Source organism: Sparus aurata, chromosome 21, assembly GCF_900880675.1.
Source record: "Sparus aurata chromosome 21, fSpaAur1.1, whole genome shotgun sequence".
In the NCBI taxonomy this organism is placed as follows: domain Eukaryota; kingdom Metazoa; phylum Chordata; class Actinopteri; order Spariformes; family Sparidae; genus Sparus; species Sparus aurata.
In genome coordinates this window covers 6,423,673-6,442,108 of record NC_044207.1, presented here as the reverse complement: position 1 = coordinate 6,442,108, position 18,436 = coordinate 6,423,673, and the positions used below count along the sequence as shown (strand labels likewise).

At 40.0% G+C, this 18,436-nt stretch overlaps 1 protein-coding gene across 1 annotated transcript in view; it reads left to right on the top strand.

Moving 5' to 3' along the window:
* brinp2 (bone morphogenetic protein/retinoic acid inducible neural-specific 2) overlaps nt 1–18,436 on the top strand; it is a 257,294-nt gene that overhangs the window by 163,860 nt on the left and 74,998 nt on the right. The window contains exon 5 of the mRNA XM_030402782.1: nt 4,982–5,087. Within this exon, the coding sequence (XP_030258642.1) occupies nt 4,982–5,087 (106 nt within the window). The remainder of the gene's footprint in view (nt 1–4,981; nt 5,088–18,436) is intronic.

Here is an 18,436-nt window from a genome sequence, read left to right as displayed (position 1 = left end):
TTCAAAAACTACCATTTAAGTAGCAACAAAGAACTTCAATTTTTTAAAAGAGGAGCGAGGCAACATATTTCTAATACCATTTTATTATTTTAAACACAGCTGTTTGTAGGTTGCACAGCGATATGATAATCCATCTATTTGTGTTTTCTATGTAAGATTATAACTGTAATCTGACCAATGGTGAAACAAATTAAACTCTAGTTTTGTATTTGAAATGCCGCACCGCCAGACTACAGAGCAGCTTGCTTCTTTGCTTGTGAGACTCCTCAATTTATTCTCAGCACTACACCATAACACAGAAGTACTAAGTCGTGAATGTATGTTCTATCTACCTGCCCAGGGACTACGGGTGGAAAATAGCAACCTGCTAGAACCCGGTGCAATGCATCTCTCCTTGTTTATACAGGGTTAAAGTTTTATTGTGCACTGTCCCTGTTCAAATAAAGACATAATAATAATAATAATAATAATAATCATAATAATCATAATAGTAATAATAATAATCATCATCATCATAATAATAATAATGATAATAATAATAATAATAATCTGACACGTATCAATCATTAGAATTGCCATAATAACTAACCAGAATGAGCCAATCAGGAAACACACTACTCTACCATGTTTCATGTTTGAATAATGCACATTTTTGAATAAACATTGAAAACTAAATGGTCCAGGTTGTGCCATCCACTAAGGGAAGGGCTCTTGGGAATTTTCAACAAAGGCAACAACGGGGGTGGCAGCTCTCAGGTGGATTATCATTGAAGTTCCTCACATGAGTTACAAATAAGCCCAGTGTGTATTCGCTGTAACACAGCGGAAATCTATCAGCTCCGAATCTTTTATGGTTTCTTTAAACAAAAAATGAAAGTGTAAACTGCGTCCTATTGGGATATAAATTATGTGAGTTTAGCAAACAGAGGTTAGCACCTACAAAAGTCTTCAGTGCTGTTCTTTGAAAGACATTTTCCAGTTCTGATACAACTGATGCTATAACAGCATCTATGCTAACCTCTTTAAGAGCAGCCATTGTTGTTTTGAAACAAACTGTCACATCTACTGCTGATCCTTCAACCGAAACCACATCCTAAGCCAACCTGAAATCGAATCACAACTCTTAGGATAGGAAATTACAAAGCCACCGACCACATCTTTTATTTTCTAAGCTAACCAAGTGCATCATCTTTCTAGACATAATATTTATTTATATATATTTATATATATTAATTATTTTGGTTGTCTTCATTTCAGTGGTAAGTTGAGGCTGCTTGGCCAAACTGTTTTACTAGGTTAATAGCTCAGCAGGCAAATATCTGCCCGACATTTATCACATAATGAGTTCTTCTGTTTCTTTCAGTCTTGTAATGAGCTTTACTGTAACATACTGCCTGTTTTTACTGAGCTTATAGTGGCTTTCACTCACCAGTCAGTGAATACTGGTAGAGAGTAAGCTCATCTTGAAGATTCTGTTTTAAACGTGTAGGAAACTCCTTGAGAGTGTTTGGCTGTTTGGAGCAAAATGGAGCATGGACCGTACAAAGTATCCTCTTAACAGACGTAAGCTGTAGTTAACTAACAGCATACTGTATGTGATATCTTTCTTCCAGACAGCTTTCCGCACCTCTCCTCTTGAAAATGTGTGTGATGTGGCACAACTTCAGCACAAGGGCTGATGTGTCGTTGATTTACACTACCCAAAGCAAATCTGCACCTGTTAGCATCTTTGCATTGACTTTGTAAGCAATGTGCTGCCTCTGAAAATTCCCTTCTAGTTGAGTGTGAGTTCAGAAATTTTTTAGAATTAATTTAAGTTGAACAGAAAACTGATTTTGTTCCACAGTGAGAAGAACAACATAAATGAGATCAGAACAGTTTTACATTATTAAAGCAGAGATTATCTGAACCCACATCTGGGACTTAAACAACAACCCAAAACGGCTTCTTCCCCTCCACTAATCTCCCTTTGCTTCTCTTCTTTATCTCTTGCTTATCTTCAACTACATCTTAGCAACGTCTTTTTTCTAAAGATATTTGAGAGATGTTTGAGATGTGGATCTTATGTAACGCCTTGAAGGCTAGCTTCCATTTCTTTTCATTACAGATGCAATCTGATTGTAAGGCAGAGTGTCACGATGGGAGGAGTGAGTCTATTTAAGGGAAGCACAGGTTGCATCACTTGCCAAATTGTGTGACTTAGCTGGAGAATCACTTCATATCCATGGACTTATTCAAATTGTACCATTTCCAACAGTCACTCTTTCTTTCTTTCTTTCTTTCCCTGAAAATGTGTAAAAACTGCTCTTTTTGTCTCGTGCTTGACCTTTAAACATTTCATTCTCTAACACATGTTTTCTCTTTCTTTATCTGCTTGACTCTTGTCCTCTATGTTTCTGTCATTATTGTGTCTGCACTCTCTCTTCTCTTCAATCAGCCCCAGAGCACAGCAGCTTACAAAACACATTAAGTAGGATAGTGTAGTGTAGGATATTTTCCATGACATGTATCTTAGAGGCACTAATATCCAGGTCAGATGTTTCTGCTATAATTAATATTTAATTGACCTTGATAGCAGAGATTTCAGCATGGAGAGAACTTGGTTTTATGTGTCCTTGTTTGAGAAAATACTCTGTTTAGGTCCTACTGAGACATAAATAAATGGATGCGACAATTACTCTTCTTTGCTCTTTCCATTATAAAAGGGGCAGAGCACAGGATTATGAGAGGGATTTATAGAGTACGGAAATGCACATATTTTAAGGATATCACGCAGCTGATAAAAAGTCTTTTCTTTAACAAAACACAACCCTGAAGTGTGTAAATTATATTTCTTTCTTCACGTGACTAGCCATGCTATTGAAGAAATATAATTTAATTCTTCAATGATCCACCCTCAATTTGTTTTAGTGGATATGTATTTGAATCATGGAACAACATTTTAAGGGAGCAACGGTGGTCTTGTCTTTAGTGTACAAGAGAGATAGGCATTTCAGGTCTTCTAAATACTGTGGATTACTATTGATTTGATTTATATTATTATAAAAAACAATGTCATTGATACAATTATTATCTTATTTTGCCAAGTAGTAATGTATTTTTATCCAATCCACTATGTTTCCCTTGTGACTGAATCTAACCAAACCTTGAACCTGCCATGATACTACCTAAAACTACAAACCATGTTTTCATTTTTATCTCAAATACACACAAAGTTTCATACGTGTTTTTTTTTTCATACCACTAAAAATAGGCCATGGACTCCCTTCGCTTTGTCAGGAGGTGAGTTAACCTCTCCGTGTTTGTTTTCTTGTGTGCAACACTAATGTGCCACAAAAACAGAGAACAGTAAAAAGCAGCAGATCGTATACCTCACCAGACTACGTCCACTGTTGCCGTGTGCTTGCTCATAGGGTAAATGTTCGATCTCTGTAAATAGATTAATTAGAGAGAATGGTCTCGGCCTGTCATGAGATAACTTTTATTGTGAGTTGGCGCTATCCAAATATTACTTAAAAATGATGCTTTTTGAAATTGCTTTCCATCTTTTCCATCTCAGTGCCGACTGAACGACGTTCAAGCAGTGCTTGTAGGCAGATGAAGAAGTATTAACAAGCCAGCGTCCTGAACAACATAATAGAATTGCGCATGACAAGGAGAAAATGTGTGTGTCCACCTGGGTGTTGTGTTTTTATTATAGCCGATGAGAGCTGGAGCTGATAAACACCTGTGACTACCAAGGAGTAAATGTCCAGTGTACACAACATATTAAAGGCAAAAGTCAGTGGGTGTAGTGGATGTAAGTTGAAATGAGTGGGGGACATAACTGAATGTCTTGTGCTATATAAACATAATAACTTACTAAATGCAACAGAATACCATCTTAATGCAAACAGAGTGGGAGGAATTGTTACTATAAGGGCTAACGCTGTATTTTGCCCTGCAGTAAAAAACAAGTAATGGATTCTTTTTCTATTTTTTTTTCCTTATAGTTGGGATTTAAAGGTCCTGAGTGGAGGTTTTAGGAGGATCTATTGGCAGAAATGTTTGTGATTGTGTTTCTTTTTATGTGTGATCACCTGAAACAAAAAAAAAAATGTTGTGTTTCGATACCTGTGAGACTGCCCTGATGTTTCTACAGTAGCTCGGAACGAACAAACCAAACACTGGCTGTAGCTAAGTTTTTTTTTTAATTTTTTTTTTTTATGTTTTCTTAGTGTCCACAGTAGGGGAGGATGAAACAAGAGGTGTTCAGCTGGTTGCAATCTGCACTAAATCCCACACACTTAACCTCTGAGCAAAACATTGAAAGTTGTGTGTTATGCTCGTTGCTCACTCTATTATTTATCAGAAAACAAAAATATCGCATGTGAGTCATCTCACATTTCTAAAGAAGAGTCATTTTTAATTATCTTTAACCAGCACAACTTTGCCAGTGGCACGATCACGCATAACATCTGTAATGTTGTGTCTTATTATCTGATACACCCACAAATCTTGTTGCCTTCAAAAACACACATGTAACGGTGGATATTATCAGACCTCACAACAGCACACGTCTGCTGAAAGGCGTTCGACCTAATGTGACCTTTCCTGTCTTTGCTTTTGCTGCATCTGAGTTTAAATCATCCACCTGCACTCGCTCTCTCCCCCACATTTCTGGTCATTCCTCTGTCCCCCTCTTCCTTCCGCTGTTCTCCACAAGAGAGCCGGCACACTGTGGGCAGCTGTGGTTGCAGGTGTGGCGGTAAAGCAAAAGATGGCAATAGTTTTCTGTGCTGTCAGAGGGCTCTGCCACATCCAGTCCTCTGCCTGCCTTCACACGCTCTGCCTGCCACAAGCTGTGTGTTAGACTGCCCGAGACGGGAACAAACATCTGCCTCATTCACTGCTAATGTGACATTATATAAAAAAGAAAAACAAAAGAAAAAAAAACCGCAACATATATTGTAAATAGATCTGTCCTTTCTCTGTTTCCTAGGTAACTGAAACAAGGACGGGCCCTCTCGGCTGCAGTAACTATGACAGCTTGGATTCAGTTAGCTCAGTCTTGGTGCACAGCCCGGAAAATAAGATCCACCTAAAAGGTAAGGCATGGCAACACACACACACGCACGCACGCACGCACGCACGCACGCACACATGCATTCTCTCACGTACATTCATCTTAAATTCATGGGCACATTCACAGAGAGTCATAGCTCTGAAGAAAAGGTCCACTGAAGGGATAGGATTTTTTTTCGCGCACACACACTTGAACACACACAGTGTTGCCACCTCAATCCACCACCCTGCCAAGTCTCTCACCTCCTGTGTGTAGTAGTTGGCCAGGATGACCCTTTACTTTACGCTGCAGTAGTTTATATGTCTGTTCTGCCTGACTTGCTCTCAGTCTCATGGGGAATCTGTTACTTTACCAGGCTTTAGATGGCCTGTGTCTGGCCACGCTGACCCCAACCTAACCCCTCCAACTACACCTGGAACACTCCACTAAAGTGGTAATCTATTGACTAGCCTTCTTGTTTGATAAAACCAACGCAAATTATTTCGATGGGGATAGCAGTGGTATAAGAAACCTCTTTTACACGTTCCACCATGCTGCAAAAAGAGGTCTGGATAATGTTCCTGGCTTAATAACCTCATTAACTTTGCAATTAATTGTGCAAATCAGTTTAATGTGCTCTATACTGTGTTGCAGCAGTACATACTATTTTACAGCAATAACTATAGCTTCTGTATTTATCTTGAGGCAAACAATCCAGTGTCAAAATGTTAGCCTCCAGTTAAATAACTCATCTTTGCGTCTCAAAAGTTAAAAATCTATTGACAAAGTGATATATTTTTCCAATTCATGGCTGGGATACAATTATAAAAGGCCGCTAGTAATATTATTAGACAAAATAAATTGATTACCTCGCCATGGGTGAAATCTTCAGTTAGAAAACACATCCACACACCTAAACAACTGAATATGTTAAACCCACTTTAATTGTGTTTTGTATTTGACGTCAATTAAATACATTAGTAATAAAAATAACTCACAGTTTAGTTTTGGTAACACAGTGGACATGAACAGCAGTCTCCTGAGAGAAAGTCCTCAACTCGCATGACTTCCTCCTTCGCTGCCATAAAAAATTACTACAGCCACCAGAGGTCACTGCCAAACTAGAAATTTAAATATGAGTCATGATAATCTGCTTTCACAGTCGGTCCATGTGTTTATTTTTCTGATGTGGACTGGCTGCAGGTAGATGCTATGTGTAGTGTATAAATAAGGTTGATAAGGTTGTAATTGTGTAGACTATTTAAGGTTTCTGCGAGAAGCTGCCATTAGCATGGCAAATTCAAAGTACCAATGGCCAATTTTGAAGATCTGGGATGTTAGGCTATGCCTGCACGAAAAGCATCTCAGGTATTCTGCCATAAGAGTGTCAGCAGTTGTTTGGCTTCCTATATGAAATCACAATTAACATGTGAAAAAAAAATCAAACCAAATGCAAGCTGGATAAAGTGATTGTTTTTTTCCACATATGCATGATATTTACCATATGTGAAATATACATTCCTCAAAAATAATACGACACATTACATTTGACATTTGGAAATAGAAGAATGTTACATGCCGACTGGGCATTTTCACAAATAAATGAAACTTAATAACTTAAGTGGTTGTATTTGTAAAGAGCCAGTTATTACTGGTATCTGATTCACATCTAAATGACACATCTGGCATCAAGTCCATGCTAAAAACACATGCACAAAAAAGTACATTACAGGATTAACTCTTGTGCAGGTTGACAGAAGAAAACCAACGTGTACTTGTCGAGTGGTCAGTAAAATACATCCAGGAAACAGAGCAATATGCACAAAAAGGTTGCAGGTAATACCTTTGCAACACTATGACAACCCTGTCAGTTCCCAGCAACACAAACACAGTATAATTAGAGATGCAGCTTCCTCGATTATCCCCTCCCAACCAAAGGCCTTTTGGCTGCTGGCTGGTTCCCAGTCAGTTCCTAGTCGGTGGCCAGCTGTTGGGAGTCCCCCCTCCTCCTGGGGGTTTGCCTAGATTCCACTGTAAACATATATATTCATTCAATTGCAGGGTGTCACCATGAGATGGCACTTCCCTCACAAAAAACATATACAGGGTATAGAACCTTTAAACCTAAGACATATTCTTCTACTCCATTGTATTTCAGACACTTGTATTGCACTTAATTTATTTAAAAGCTTTAATTTAGCTAGCATCGGGCCTATGGTTACTTGACTTACTTAATTTATATTTTATATCAGTAATCTAAAGTTGTAGCTAGGTCATATTATTATAGGTTAAGCCACACTGCAGTATATAAAGCTATTATAATTAGTTCATCATTTACATGCTGCAGCCCTAAAGTTATGAACACATACATGCATCAATAGTTATCACTTGAGAATGTACTATATGTACAGTGAGGCAAAAAAGTATTTAGTCAGCCACCAACTGTGCAATGTTCTCCCACTTAAAAAGATGAGAGAGGCCTGTAATTTTCATCATAGGTACACTTCAGCTATGAGACAGAATGGGGGGAAAGAATCCATGAAATCACATTGTAGGATTTTTAATGAATTAATTGGTAAATTCCGTCGGTAAAATAAGTATTTGGTCATCTACAAACAAGCAAGATTTCTGGCTCTCACAGACCTGTAACTTCTTTAAGAGGCTCCTCTGTCCTCCACTCGTTACCTGTATTAATGGCACCTGTTTGAACTCGTTATCAGTATAAAAGACACCTGTCCACAACCTTCAAACAGTCACACTCCAAACTCCACTATGGCCAAGACCAAAGAGCTGTCAAAGGACACCAGAAACAAAATTGTAGACCTGCTCCAGGCTGGGAAGACTGAATCTGCAATAGGTAAGCAGCTTGGTGTGAAGAAATCAACTGTGGGAGCAATTATTAGAAAATGGAAGACATACAAGACCACTGATAATCTCCCTCGATCTGGGGCTCCACACAAGATCTCACCCCGTGGGGTCAAAATGATCACAAGAACGGTGAGCAAAAATCCCAGAACCACACGGGGGGACCTAGTGAATGACCTGCAGAGAGCTGGGACCAAAGTAACAAAGGCTACCATCAGTAACACACTACGCCGCCGGGACTAAAATCCTGCAGTGCCAGACGTGTCCCCCTGCTTAAGCCAGTACATGTCCAGGCCCTTCTGAAGTTTGCTAGAGAGCATTTGGATGATCCAGAAGAGGATTGGGAGAATGTCATACGGGCAGATGAAACCAAAATAGAACTTTTTGGTAAAAACTCAACTTGTCGTGTTTGGAGGAGAAAGAATGCTGAGTTGCATCCAAAGAACACCATACCTACTGTGAAGCATGGGGGTGGAAACATCATGCTTTGGGGCTGTTTTTCTGCAAAGGGACCAGGACGACTGATCCGTGTAAAGGAAAGAATGAATGGGGCCATGTATCGTGAGATTTTGAGTGAAAACCTCCTTCCATCAGCAAGAGCATTGAAGATGAAACGTGACTGGGTCTTTCAGCATGACAATGATCCCAAACACACTGCCCGGGCAACGAAGGAGTGGCTTCGTAAGAAGCATTTCAAGGTCCTGAAATGGCCTAGCCAGTCTCCAGATCTCAACCCCATAGAAAATCTTTGGAGGGAGTTGAAAGTCCGTGTTGCCCAGCGACAGCCCCAAAACATCACTGCTCTAGAGGAGATCTGCATGGAGGAATGGGCCAAAATACCAGCTACAGTGTGTGAAAACCTTGTGAAGACTTACAGAAAACGTTTGACCTCTGTCATTGCCAACAAAGGGTATATAACAAAGTATTGAGATGAATTTTGTTATTGACCAAATACTTATTTTCCACCATAATTTGCAAATAAATTCTTTAAAAATCAGACAATGTGATTTTCTGGATTTTTATTTTTCTTTTTTCTTTTTTTTTCTTTCACATTTTGTCTCTCATAGTTGAGGTATACCTATGATGAAAATTACAGGCCTCTCTCATCTTTTTAAGTGGGAGAACTTGCACAATTGGTGGCTGACTAAATACTTTTTTGCCCCACTGTATATTATTCTGAAATGATTCAGTTTATTCAGTCATAAAACATAGACTGTGTTTATTTAGTTTGTTTAAGCAGATGAAATAAGTCAGTGTAGATCTTTCTCTTCTGAATAAACTGGCAACCCAGTAGTTAAAGCTGCAGTCTGGAGAATTGAGAAAAAAGTGGACTTAGTCAGAAAATTTGATTGACCACGGCTCCCAGGTCCCTCCTTCTTCCTCTCTACTGTGCTGCATTCAAGCCAACAAGCTAGATTTACCAATCGCTTTTGCAAGTATTACTGTAACCGCCGCCATCATAGCCTTGTGGTTAAAACATAGAATGACACATATCAAGCAGGGCTCCTTACTTGTCCAGCAGAAAAGCAGCTAACTCTGAGTCACTCTTGAGTCCTTACAAATCCCGCAGCTCCCTCCACCTCTGAAATGACGCTCCGATATTTATCCTTGTTTTTCTCTCTGGCTCGGTCCAATTCTTTGTTTTTACACTGCATTTCTTCTTCAGTCTTATTATCTCTTCTCTTTGACGTGGGCAATGGTGGGGCATTGTTCAGCTCTATTGTTGTTGTCTGTTCTCCGCCATTGTTTACAGTTTGGCCTTGAAAGTATCTGACCAGGGGGGTATTCCAGAAAGGAGGTTCAACAAACTCTGAGCCTAACCCTGAACTCTGAGTTGACTTACCCTGTGTAGTGAAACTCTTGAGTTTTCAGTTCCAGAACAGCTGATCTGAGTTAGGTAAGTCGAGTATGTTAACTCTGAGTTGAGCTCGTGCCTGACAACTAGTAAAATGCCACCATCAATGGAGCTCCGATACAGTGATTCACCATGGCAACGGGGGAGAAAACAGGAAGCAGACATTTTCTGGGGAAAAAAACCCTAACACAGCTGCAGAGCTTTAGATGCGGACATCTTTTCATTTTGGATTTAACATCACTGTCTTTTATATTAGCCTTTAAGGAAGTGGTTCAATGTTTTGTTTTATTCTATTTTAGGCTATTTTATTTCATTTAAATCAGCTGAAAATGACAGTCTTGCGATGGCTCTTCACTTTGGTTTTATTTCACATATTAAACAAAGTAAAAGTTTATTCAGTGGAGATTTTAACTTGTAGTAGCTTTTACCACCAACAGATGCTGTTTAACACACATCTGTGTCCTAACATCCTGCTGAGTAGATGAACATGTAGTGGTGCTCACCTCCACCTCCAGTACGTCCGACAGAGGCAGAGGAGCTGGTCCTGAGTCAGGTCGCTGGGTGACCAGAGGCTGAGGGCGTCACTCACCCCCAGGACCCAACATTAGAGGCAGACACACACTTACACCTACAGATTGAACTAGAAGTCATTTCATCCTACACTCAATGCGGCTAGAAACACAGACTTTGAAATTACGTTGTTGGAAAAAATACAATAGGCTATACTGATGGTTACTTTTGTAGCTATCTGTGGGAAATAAAGAAAGCCAAATGAAATGTGAGCTAATTCTCTTTTGCTGGCTGCTGGAAGGTGATTGATTAACCTGCAAAATGATTAAAAAAAACCAAAGAGGATTGTTCAGATCTGAGAGCACGTCAGCGATGACGTGTAGCCGGTTATTCACTGTGCGGCCGGAGAATATAAATGACGGACTGATGAGAAGTGGTCTGCTGTTCGGTTCAGTCCTCGTCAGGGAGTGAGAGCTCATCTAAATGAATCTAAATTCTCCTCCTGGTGTAAAACTATGTGAATTATTTCTGCTTCAACATGATTGGACTGAGAAGGGAAGGACAGCCGCTGTTGGACAGCTCCGTCAGACTCAGGGTTTCTTCAGGTAAACCTGCCAGTGAGCAGATTATGTTCACAGAGTAAGTTACCGCAGTAACAGACCCAGAGTTTAAGTTACCTCTCTTTCTGGAACTGAAAACTCAGAGTTTCTCTCATCTCAGGGTTAACAAACTCAGAGTTTTCTCAAAACCCGCTTTCTGGAATACCCCCCAGGTAAGAGCAGGCACTGCACCTGCGCGGGGGAGAAACGCTGCCCAGTGTGCGCTGCACGAGTACAGGGAGGGGGGCTGCCAACAGCGTATGCACAAGAGTGACTGACACTTCTTAGACACTCTCTTTGGCTCTGATTGGTTGTATTGAGCCGGGAGCAGTGGATTCTTGCAAATCAAATTAGGGTCACTGGGTGGAGCCTTAGACAGTGGATTTTTACACAGCTGACCTGTATCGTATTCTACTGTAGATCATAATGACAATTTTAGCAAATATAACAAAAAAAATGTTAAAGACTACAGCTTTAAGTGTACGACCCATGCACAGAGGCCCTGCTCCTGCTGTAGAGGCCCAGGATTTGTGGCACTTTAAAGTCTGAGCACGCATTCTGGTGGACTGGTTAGGGCCCCGTCACAGAAAAAACGGGATATTTTAAGAGGCTGCATCTGTATATAATTCAAGCAGATCCAAATTTCAGAAGGCAAGTGATTGATGTTACGTGAAAACACTAGTCCAGCTGAGTCAAGAAAGTAGCACACTTGTTAATATTTTACATGCGTACCACTGATGACATGATTCAAACCGACTGCGTTTTTATGTTCCTCCTGAATTAGAAATCGACACATTGCACGTGAAGGACAGGAAACTGACCCACAGTCTTGAGGAGCGCGAGTGAGCCGCACACACAGCTGTTGTGTTCACTGCTCATGGCTGGCACGATGAAGCAGGACGGGTTCAATGAACAGTGAACACTACACATCCAGTGCATTTTGGGGTTAGTTTAACACTGAGGGGAACAAACCTGCCTTATTTAACAGATTTTCATATTTAATATACAGGTGGGATGGATGATCCCAATTCTCTGCGAGCTCCTGCTCGGAACACACTGGCCTTAAAAAACGTAAAAAGAAAAGGGGTTTTTTTGTTACCAGATCAGATGACACTGCAGCAGTGTCTGTTCTTTTGTTTGGGCTGGTCCACATCTCTAATGATGGTGGTATTTTATGAACATTCTACCTGCTGGATTAGATGTGAGACTGAACAATATTATACTGGTACATATCAAAATTTAAGATGATAGCTATTTCACTTTTCTAGGATTGAATATCCTGTGGCAGCCCTTCGTGAGGGGATTGACAGGGGTGTTATTTGAGGTAATGGGGGATAATAGAGACAATCTAATCAATGTTTTGAATTTAAAAAAATGATAAAGATGAATGAATCCAGTTTCTTAAATCTGTAAACCTTATGCTTCAAATGACTTATGATTGGTTGAACTTAACTCATGAATTCTTGTGAACTCTGCATGTCCACCCACTCTCTCCCCTGTTTCCTTTCACTTTTCTAAGTGGGTTTCTAAGTGGTTTGTTACTCATTGGAAAGGCTATTTTTCCATTTCCATTATTAAAAGTCGGGGATGGTGCCAAAATAACTTTTCCATACTGTCCTGTTTTTACGACAGCCTTCTGTTGAGGTACCTACCACACTGATCACACACACTAAAAGGTGGAGTTAAAACACTGCAGCCCACTGATTGGTTAGTCTGAACAACCAGAGTCATCTCGCCCACTGCACTCTGAAGTAGGAGTTCACTCCCTGCTTTTTTCAGCACTCTTCTTTCCCGCTGCTTGCCACCTTTTCTCAGGTAAAGCTTGTTCCCTTGCTGTAATAAACAACTACATGTGTGAGCTGTGTGTAGAGATTGTGTGGTTAAGCAAAAGAGAGGGAGCCGGATTGTAAGGAGTGAGTGGTCATGCAAGATTGCGTTAGCGACGATGAATGCGAAGCAGAGCAGATGGGAAAAAAGGTTATCAGTTTGTATATGTCAGTCGGGGAATAATGTAGACTACGGATCAAGTGATGAATGCAGCAGCTTACTAAGACGTAAGAAACAGTCTCCCCTGTTGTTTCCCAAGTGCTGCTGATAGTAGTTACCCTGCCTACATTTAAGAGTACTGCTTGTTGTGGAAACGCAAAGCAGATCTGACATTTAGGTACCGTTACCATCGTTATAGAATATATATATATATATATATATAGCTATATGAACCGTACCAAGTTAGGTAAGACTTCAAAAGGTACTATAACAAAAGCACTGCAGTGGAACCTAAGTCACTGAGGATTTCATTCAAAGTAAGCCATTGCTTGTTTGATAGTGTTTTCCATCAGCATACTGCTTTAAATCTTACCGCAGTTATTTTCTATAATACAGCACATATCCTGCTGCTTTCATAGATAGCCAATTAAAAAGCTTCCCCTTTCCCACCCCTTCTATGCACAATGAAACATTATAAGTTAAATGAGACATCTCAGGAGACTTAAAGTCGACACAGCTGGGGACACATTTCCTTATTTTTGAGATGACAGAACAAGTGTTTCTCCTCACATGACCTCAGTTAAATTTGACTTGTGACTTGTCTAAGGTTCTGCCATGAGTTTTAGGAGAGAAGAAGCTGATATAATGGTGCAGCAACAGCACACCCACCTTATTATTTACTGACATTGCAGACTTGTTACATCCGACTTAGCCTTTAGCACTGGTTTTCTGATACACCAGTTTTAAAAAGGTCGCTTGAAAATCAAACAGTGTCTCACAGGGTTGTTTTCCCGTGTTTTGTGGGGCTCTCATGGTCTGCTTATGCTAACTACCTTATTTCCATTTTTCTTTTAGACGAACCAGAAAAAAATACTTCTGAGGAGTGTAGCACTACAGGTGTTAATAATTCAGTAGCAGATACTACTTCTACTTCTGAAATGATGATCACAACTTCTGCCCTGGATGATCACAAGACTTTTTTGGGCACATAGGCACATACTGGAAGAGAACGGCCTTGTGGGCAGACTATCTAATAGACAAAAAGATTAAAAGAGCGCTAAGAAGAAGTGAATATCAAAACACCATTATCCTCGCGGACCATCTGGCCTTGTCCTTTCCTTTAGGAGCGATCATATAAGGAAAAATCACTTGCACTGATCTGTAACCTTTTATAAAAGGGAGACAAACGGGGACCAAACTTTCTCGTCACTTAAGGTTAACCTTGAGACTGTACTTAATCCCAGGTGTAAGGTATATGACATTTCACTGAGTCACTGCTTCACAGTAGGTACTTCAGATGTCTCAGAGTATAATTTCCCTTTCTATTGTAAGGCCAAAGGCAGTATTGTTGTTTAAATGCAGTCAGTGTGCCTGTGCTTCTCAAATGATGAGTATTATCAGCATGGGATCTGGCTGCAGTGTGCATTTAACAACATAAAAAACAAAAAGGCCTGGTTTCAGAACAGTAACGCTATGTTTAACCTTGAATTTTATTTTGTTGTGAAGCATTCTTCTGACATATAGGAATGCATTTGAGATCGTTGCTTTACACACGTACCTTTGGATACTCCCAGAACAAATTCCCATCCTTAATTCATGATTCCCATGAAGGCCAATTTAAAGCACTTGGAAACAATTCATATCTGTGACTAAATAAGCAACAACATTAACATCGCACCGATGACATGTTTATATTAATATGTGTATCGTCCGATGTGCAGCCCACGCTCACTCCCTATCTGTTAAATACATCAGCCTGGTCAGTGGCCCTACACTTCAAAGTTTGATGCTGTAGTTACCCCTGTCTGAAAATGCCCCCAGTGCATGATTTATGTGCATTACATTATGTAGTTGTTATTATGATTTAAACCAAACCGGAATGTTTTCCTAAAATCTTTCATGTCAAATATTAGGCCCCAGCACTTACATCACAGAAAGAAGCTGGTTAAGGACTTTAGTGTTATGGGCCTTCAAAGTTTCAAAATCATTTATAAATGATATGTTATTTCATACAAGAATAATAGTTCAGATGTTTCATTTGTCAGATAAAGTGCCCAGGAAGTTTTATTTGTGGAAAGATTTAACTTTGCAGAAAAAATTTGAATGCACCCTTAAATGCACACCCACATGTTGTCCTTTGAAATTGTGAATAGTCAGTTTTGGAGCTCCCCTCTTCCCAGATAATAGTGTTTTATCAGATTGTGGTGTAGGGAAAGAGCATCTCACTTAGAGCTGCAGTCTGGAGTTTTGAGAAAAAAGTCAGAATATTTGAACGATACAGCTCCCAGGTCCCTTCTACCTCTCTGCTGCCTGCAGCCCTGCCTTCAGAGCTCCTCCCTACAGAGGGGCCTGCTGTGCACAAGCAGGTTTGTTACCACGATAACAGAGGACGCCAGATAACCAAGATGGTGCATTTAAAAAAGCAATAAAAAAATAAGACCATTTCTGATCAATACAGCTAAATTGCAATGACGAGTGCCTCATGCTGATTACTGTAGATATCCAGAGTAACAAACAATATTCCTCACATCACGGTAGACGGAGTTACCAGCTAATCATTACCAGGTGCAACATCATGCTGCCTTTCTGACGCATGAGTGACATTATTTCTAATGATCACATGAAAGACACTTTTGCTAACCAGTAGCTATAAAGACAAAGCTAAACACCGGAGTTAGCATACAAGCTAACAAGCTAAATTTACCAACAAGCTACTGCTCGACTGCAACATCGGTAATATACGCTATTGCGAGTATTACTGTAACCGCTGCCACCATAGCCTTGTGGTAAAAATATAGAATTAAACATATCAAGCAGGGCTCCTTACTTGTCCAGCAGAAAAGCCGCTAACTCTGCGTCATAAGAACAGCAGGCTGTGTGAGGGAGGGGGGCTGCCAGCATTGTATGCACTAGTGACTAACACTTCTCAGACCTTGGCTCTGATTGGTTGTTTTGACCCGGTAACGGGGATTGGTGCAAATCAAATTAGGACCACTGGGTAGAGCCACAGACAGTGGATTTTTACACAGGTTCTTCTACTGTCAGATGATAATGACAATTTTAGCAAATATGACCAAAAAACACAGCTTTAATATTCCTTGTATTTGCTAATTGTGTAATGTATGATGTCCATGTTGTTTCTGTCTCTGTTTAATTGAATTATAAAAAGTGCAACCACAGCAATGCACAAGGGTAAACTCCTCTTCTAAATCCAAGCAATTAGCCTGATGAGCTCCATTTAAGAAGGATATCAGAACTCTTATCTTGGCAGCTACATCAACAAAAATTAGGTCATGTTAGTTGTTTCTGGCTTTCGTAGCACTAAATTAGGTCTTTACTTAAGTGCCTTCGGTCTGAATAAATGATTACCTTCTGTACGGATAAGAATGAGATATTTTGAAACAGGTTTCTGTGTGTGGAGGGGGGGTTCTTTACTGTAAAGTCCTTCACTGTAACATGATCAACTACTCTATCTTTGCAGCCTCCTTGTTTCGGAAGATTTGCACCACTGAAAAATCATAAAGGGAGAAAAAAATGTATCAGAGTTAAAGGAAAGAAAATGCTTCACTGCTCCACTGTTCTTACTCTTTCTGATTTCTGACTCTGATTGCATGCCTGTGTGTGTGTATGTGTGTGTTTGCAAATGTCTTTCGTGTACCTTTAGGCTTTGCCTAAGTGTTTATGTCTGTGTGCACATGTGCCTTTGTGAAATGAAGACCACTGCTTTGGTGCCAGCAGTGGCTACCCTTCTATTATCATTAATTGTTGTCAAAAATAGCCTTGACTCAGAGCAACGCTTTGAATGGGAAGAGTGGAATTTCTTCTTATTATTATTTTATTAGTTAATGTATTAATATTTTCATATCTTTCCAAGGCTTTTATCCATCAAAATTAAATCCATTTGGGTGTTAGTTGTGCAGCACAATAACATACTTGACAGCAAGTCCAGTAAGAACACATGCAGGAGTGTATGAGGAGATACATATTCAGACGGCAGTCCATAACTTGAGTTGAGCAGCTCTGTGGCTTACATAATATTGATTTACAAAAGCAAAGAAAGTAATCCTGCTTTCACCAGAATGTTCTGGACAAACTTTGATACAGGACAACCTAACTGCAGTCTGAGCAAAGTTAAGGATTGGTTTTCATAGAAATACATACAATTTCTGTGCCATAGATATGGGTCATCACAGAATCAGATCAAGAGCTTGGCTACTTCAGATGGAAGGTTCAATAAGACCTGCAGTGATTTCATCCTCTGGAAATGAGTGAGAACACAAATAAGTAGATTCCTTAGTTACTAGAACCATCTTTTGACGGTCCTCAGTCAACACCCACCAAAACCGGCCTTGTACAAGCCAAACTGTGTTAATAGACCCACTACTGTGACAAGGTTGTGTTTGACCCAGCCTACCTGTGCAAACAAACATGCAATGTCCAGTTATATTTTCAAAATAAAGGCACCAAAACCACTTGGTAAGGTTTAGGGAAAGATCAAGGTTTCACTATTGGCCCAACACAGGACTCTGACCCTAGTTGCCTAGGTAAAAATCCTATAAATAAAGCACCCCACCACCTCCTTGCAACCCACTTTCAGGTTCTTTATGCACTGTTTTTGCCATCGTTCAAAACAGTAAGCTTTGTTTTACTTGTGGCTAGAAGGAACAGGACCCACCAGAGCCCACCAGACCTTGGCCATCCTTCTGTACTGTCAGGTACACAAATACCAATTTAGTCCCCCTCTGGTACCTCCGGGAGTACTGATGCAGTCAGTTAAATTGTTTCATGATTCTACCACTAAGACTCATTGTAACAACCATAACCATTTGATAACTTGGCTGTAACTATGTGCCCCATTCCCCCCATTAAATTCCCCATTCACCTGGAAAGCCCATTGCCCTTTCATAACCCCAGCCATATATATATTTATATAGGAAGAAATTCTTGAGCTTGTCCACTGGCTCTGCGGACTTGCTTAAGGCTTTCCATAGCCCATGTCCATCATTTATTATGTACTCATTATAGTCATAATGTCCTCAGTTTATTTTCATTTTGACACCAGAACCACATAGCTTCTGCATAGAATCCACAGGTTCCATAGAAAACCTGTGAAGTTGCCCTGAGAAAGAATGACTGTTCTCAGTTGAACCTGAACCATTACACAAACCCATCTATTCAAAGGCTAATTTAACGAATACAGTATGTGTAGTGCATATGGACATAGTCACTTTGATTTTAACAACAAGCAAACTGCATCGCTCTATATTAACCTAGTCTGTTCACGATCCTAGTTACTACACCTTGAGTCAATAATGGATGTCCTTGGGACACAATATAGGCAGCAAGTCATTTGTCAAATTAAATGGCATATGCCGATATCCACAGTGAAACTTCCTGATGACTGATGGCATTGTTTTTCATGGGAGAGTCAGTGGAGGGATCACTATGTTTTTTTTTCTGTATACTGTATAAGGTAGTGGGTCCTCACTCCCCACTGGTGAGTACAAGTATAGTCACCCACGCTTCCTCTGAAAGCAATCTCCCACTGCCTCATGCAGCTGAGAAAACTCTCTCCTG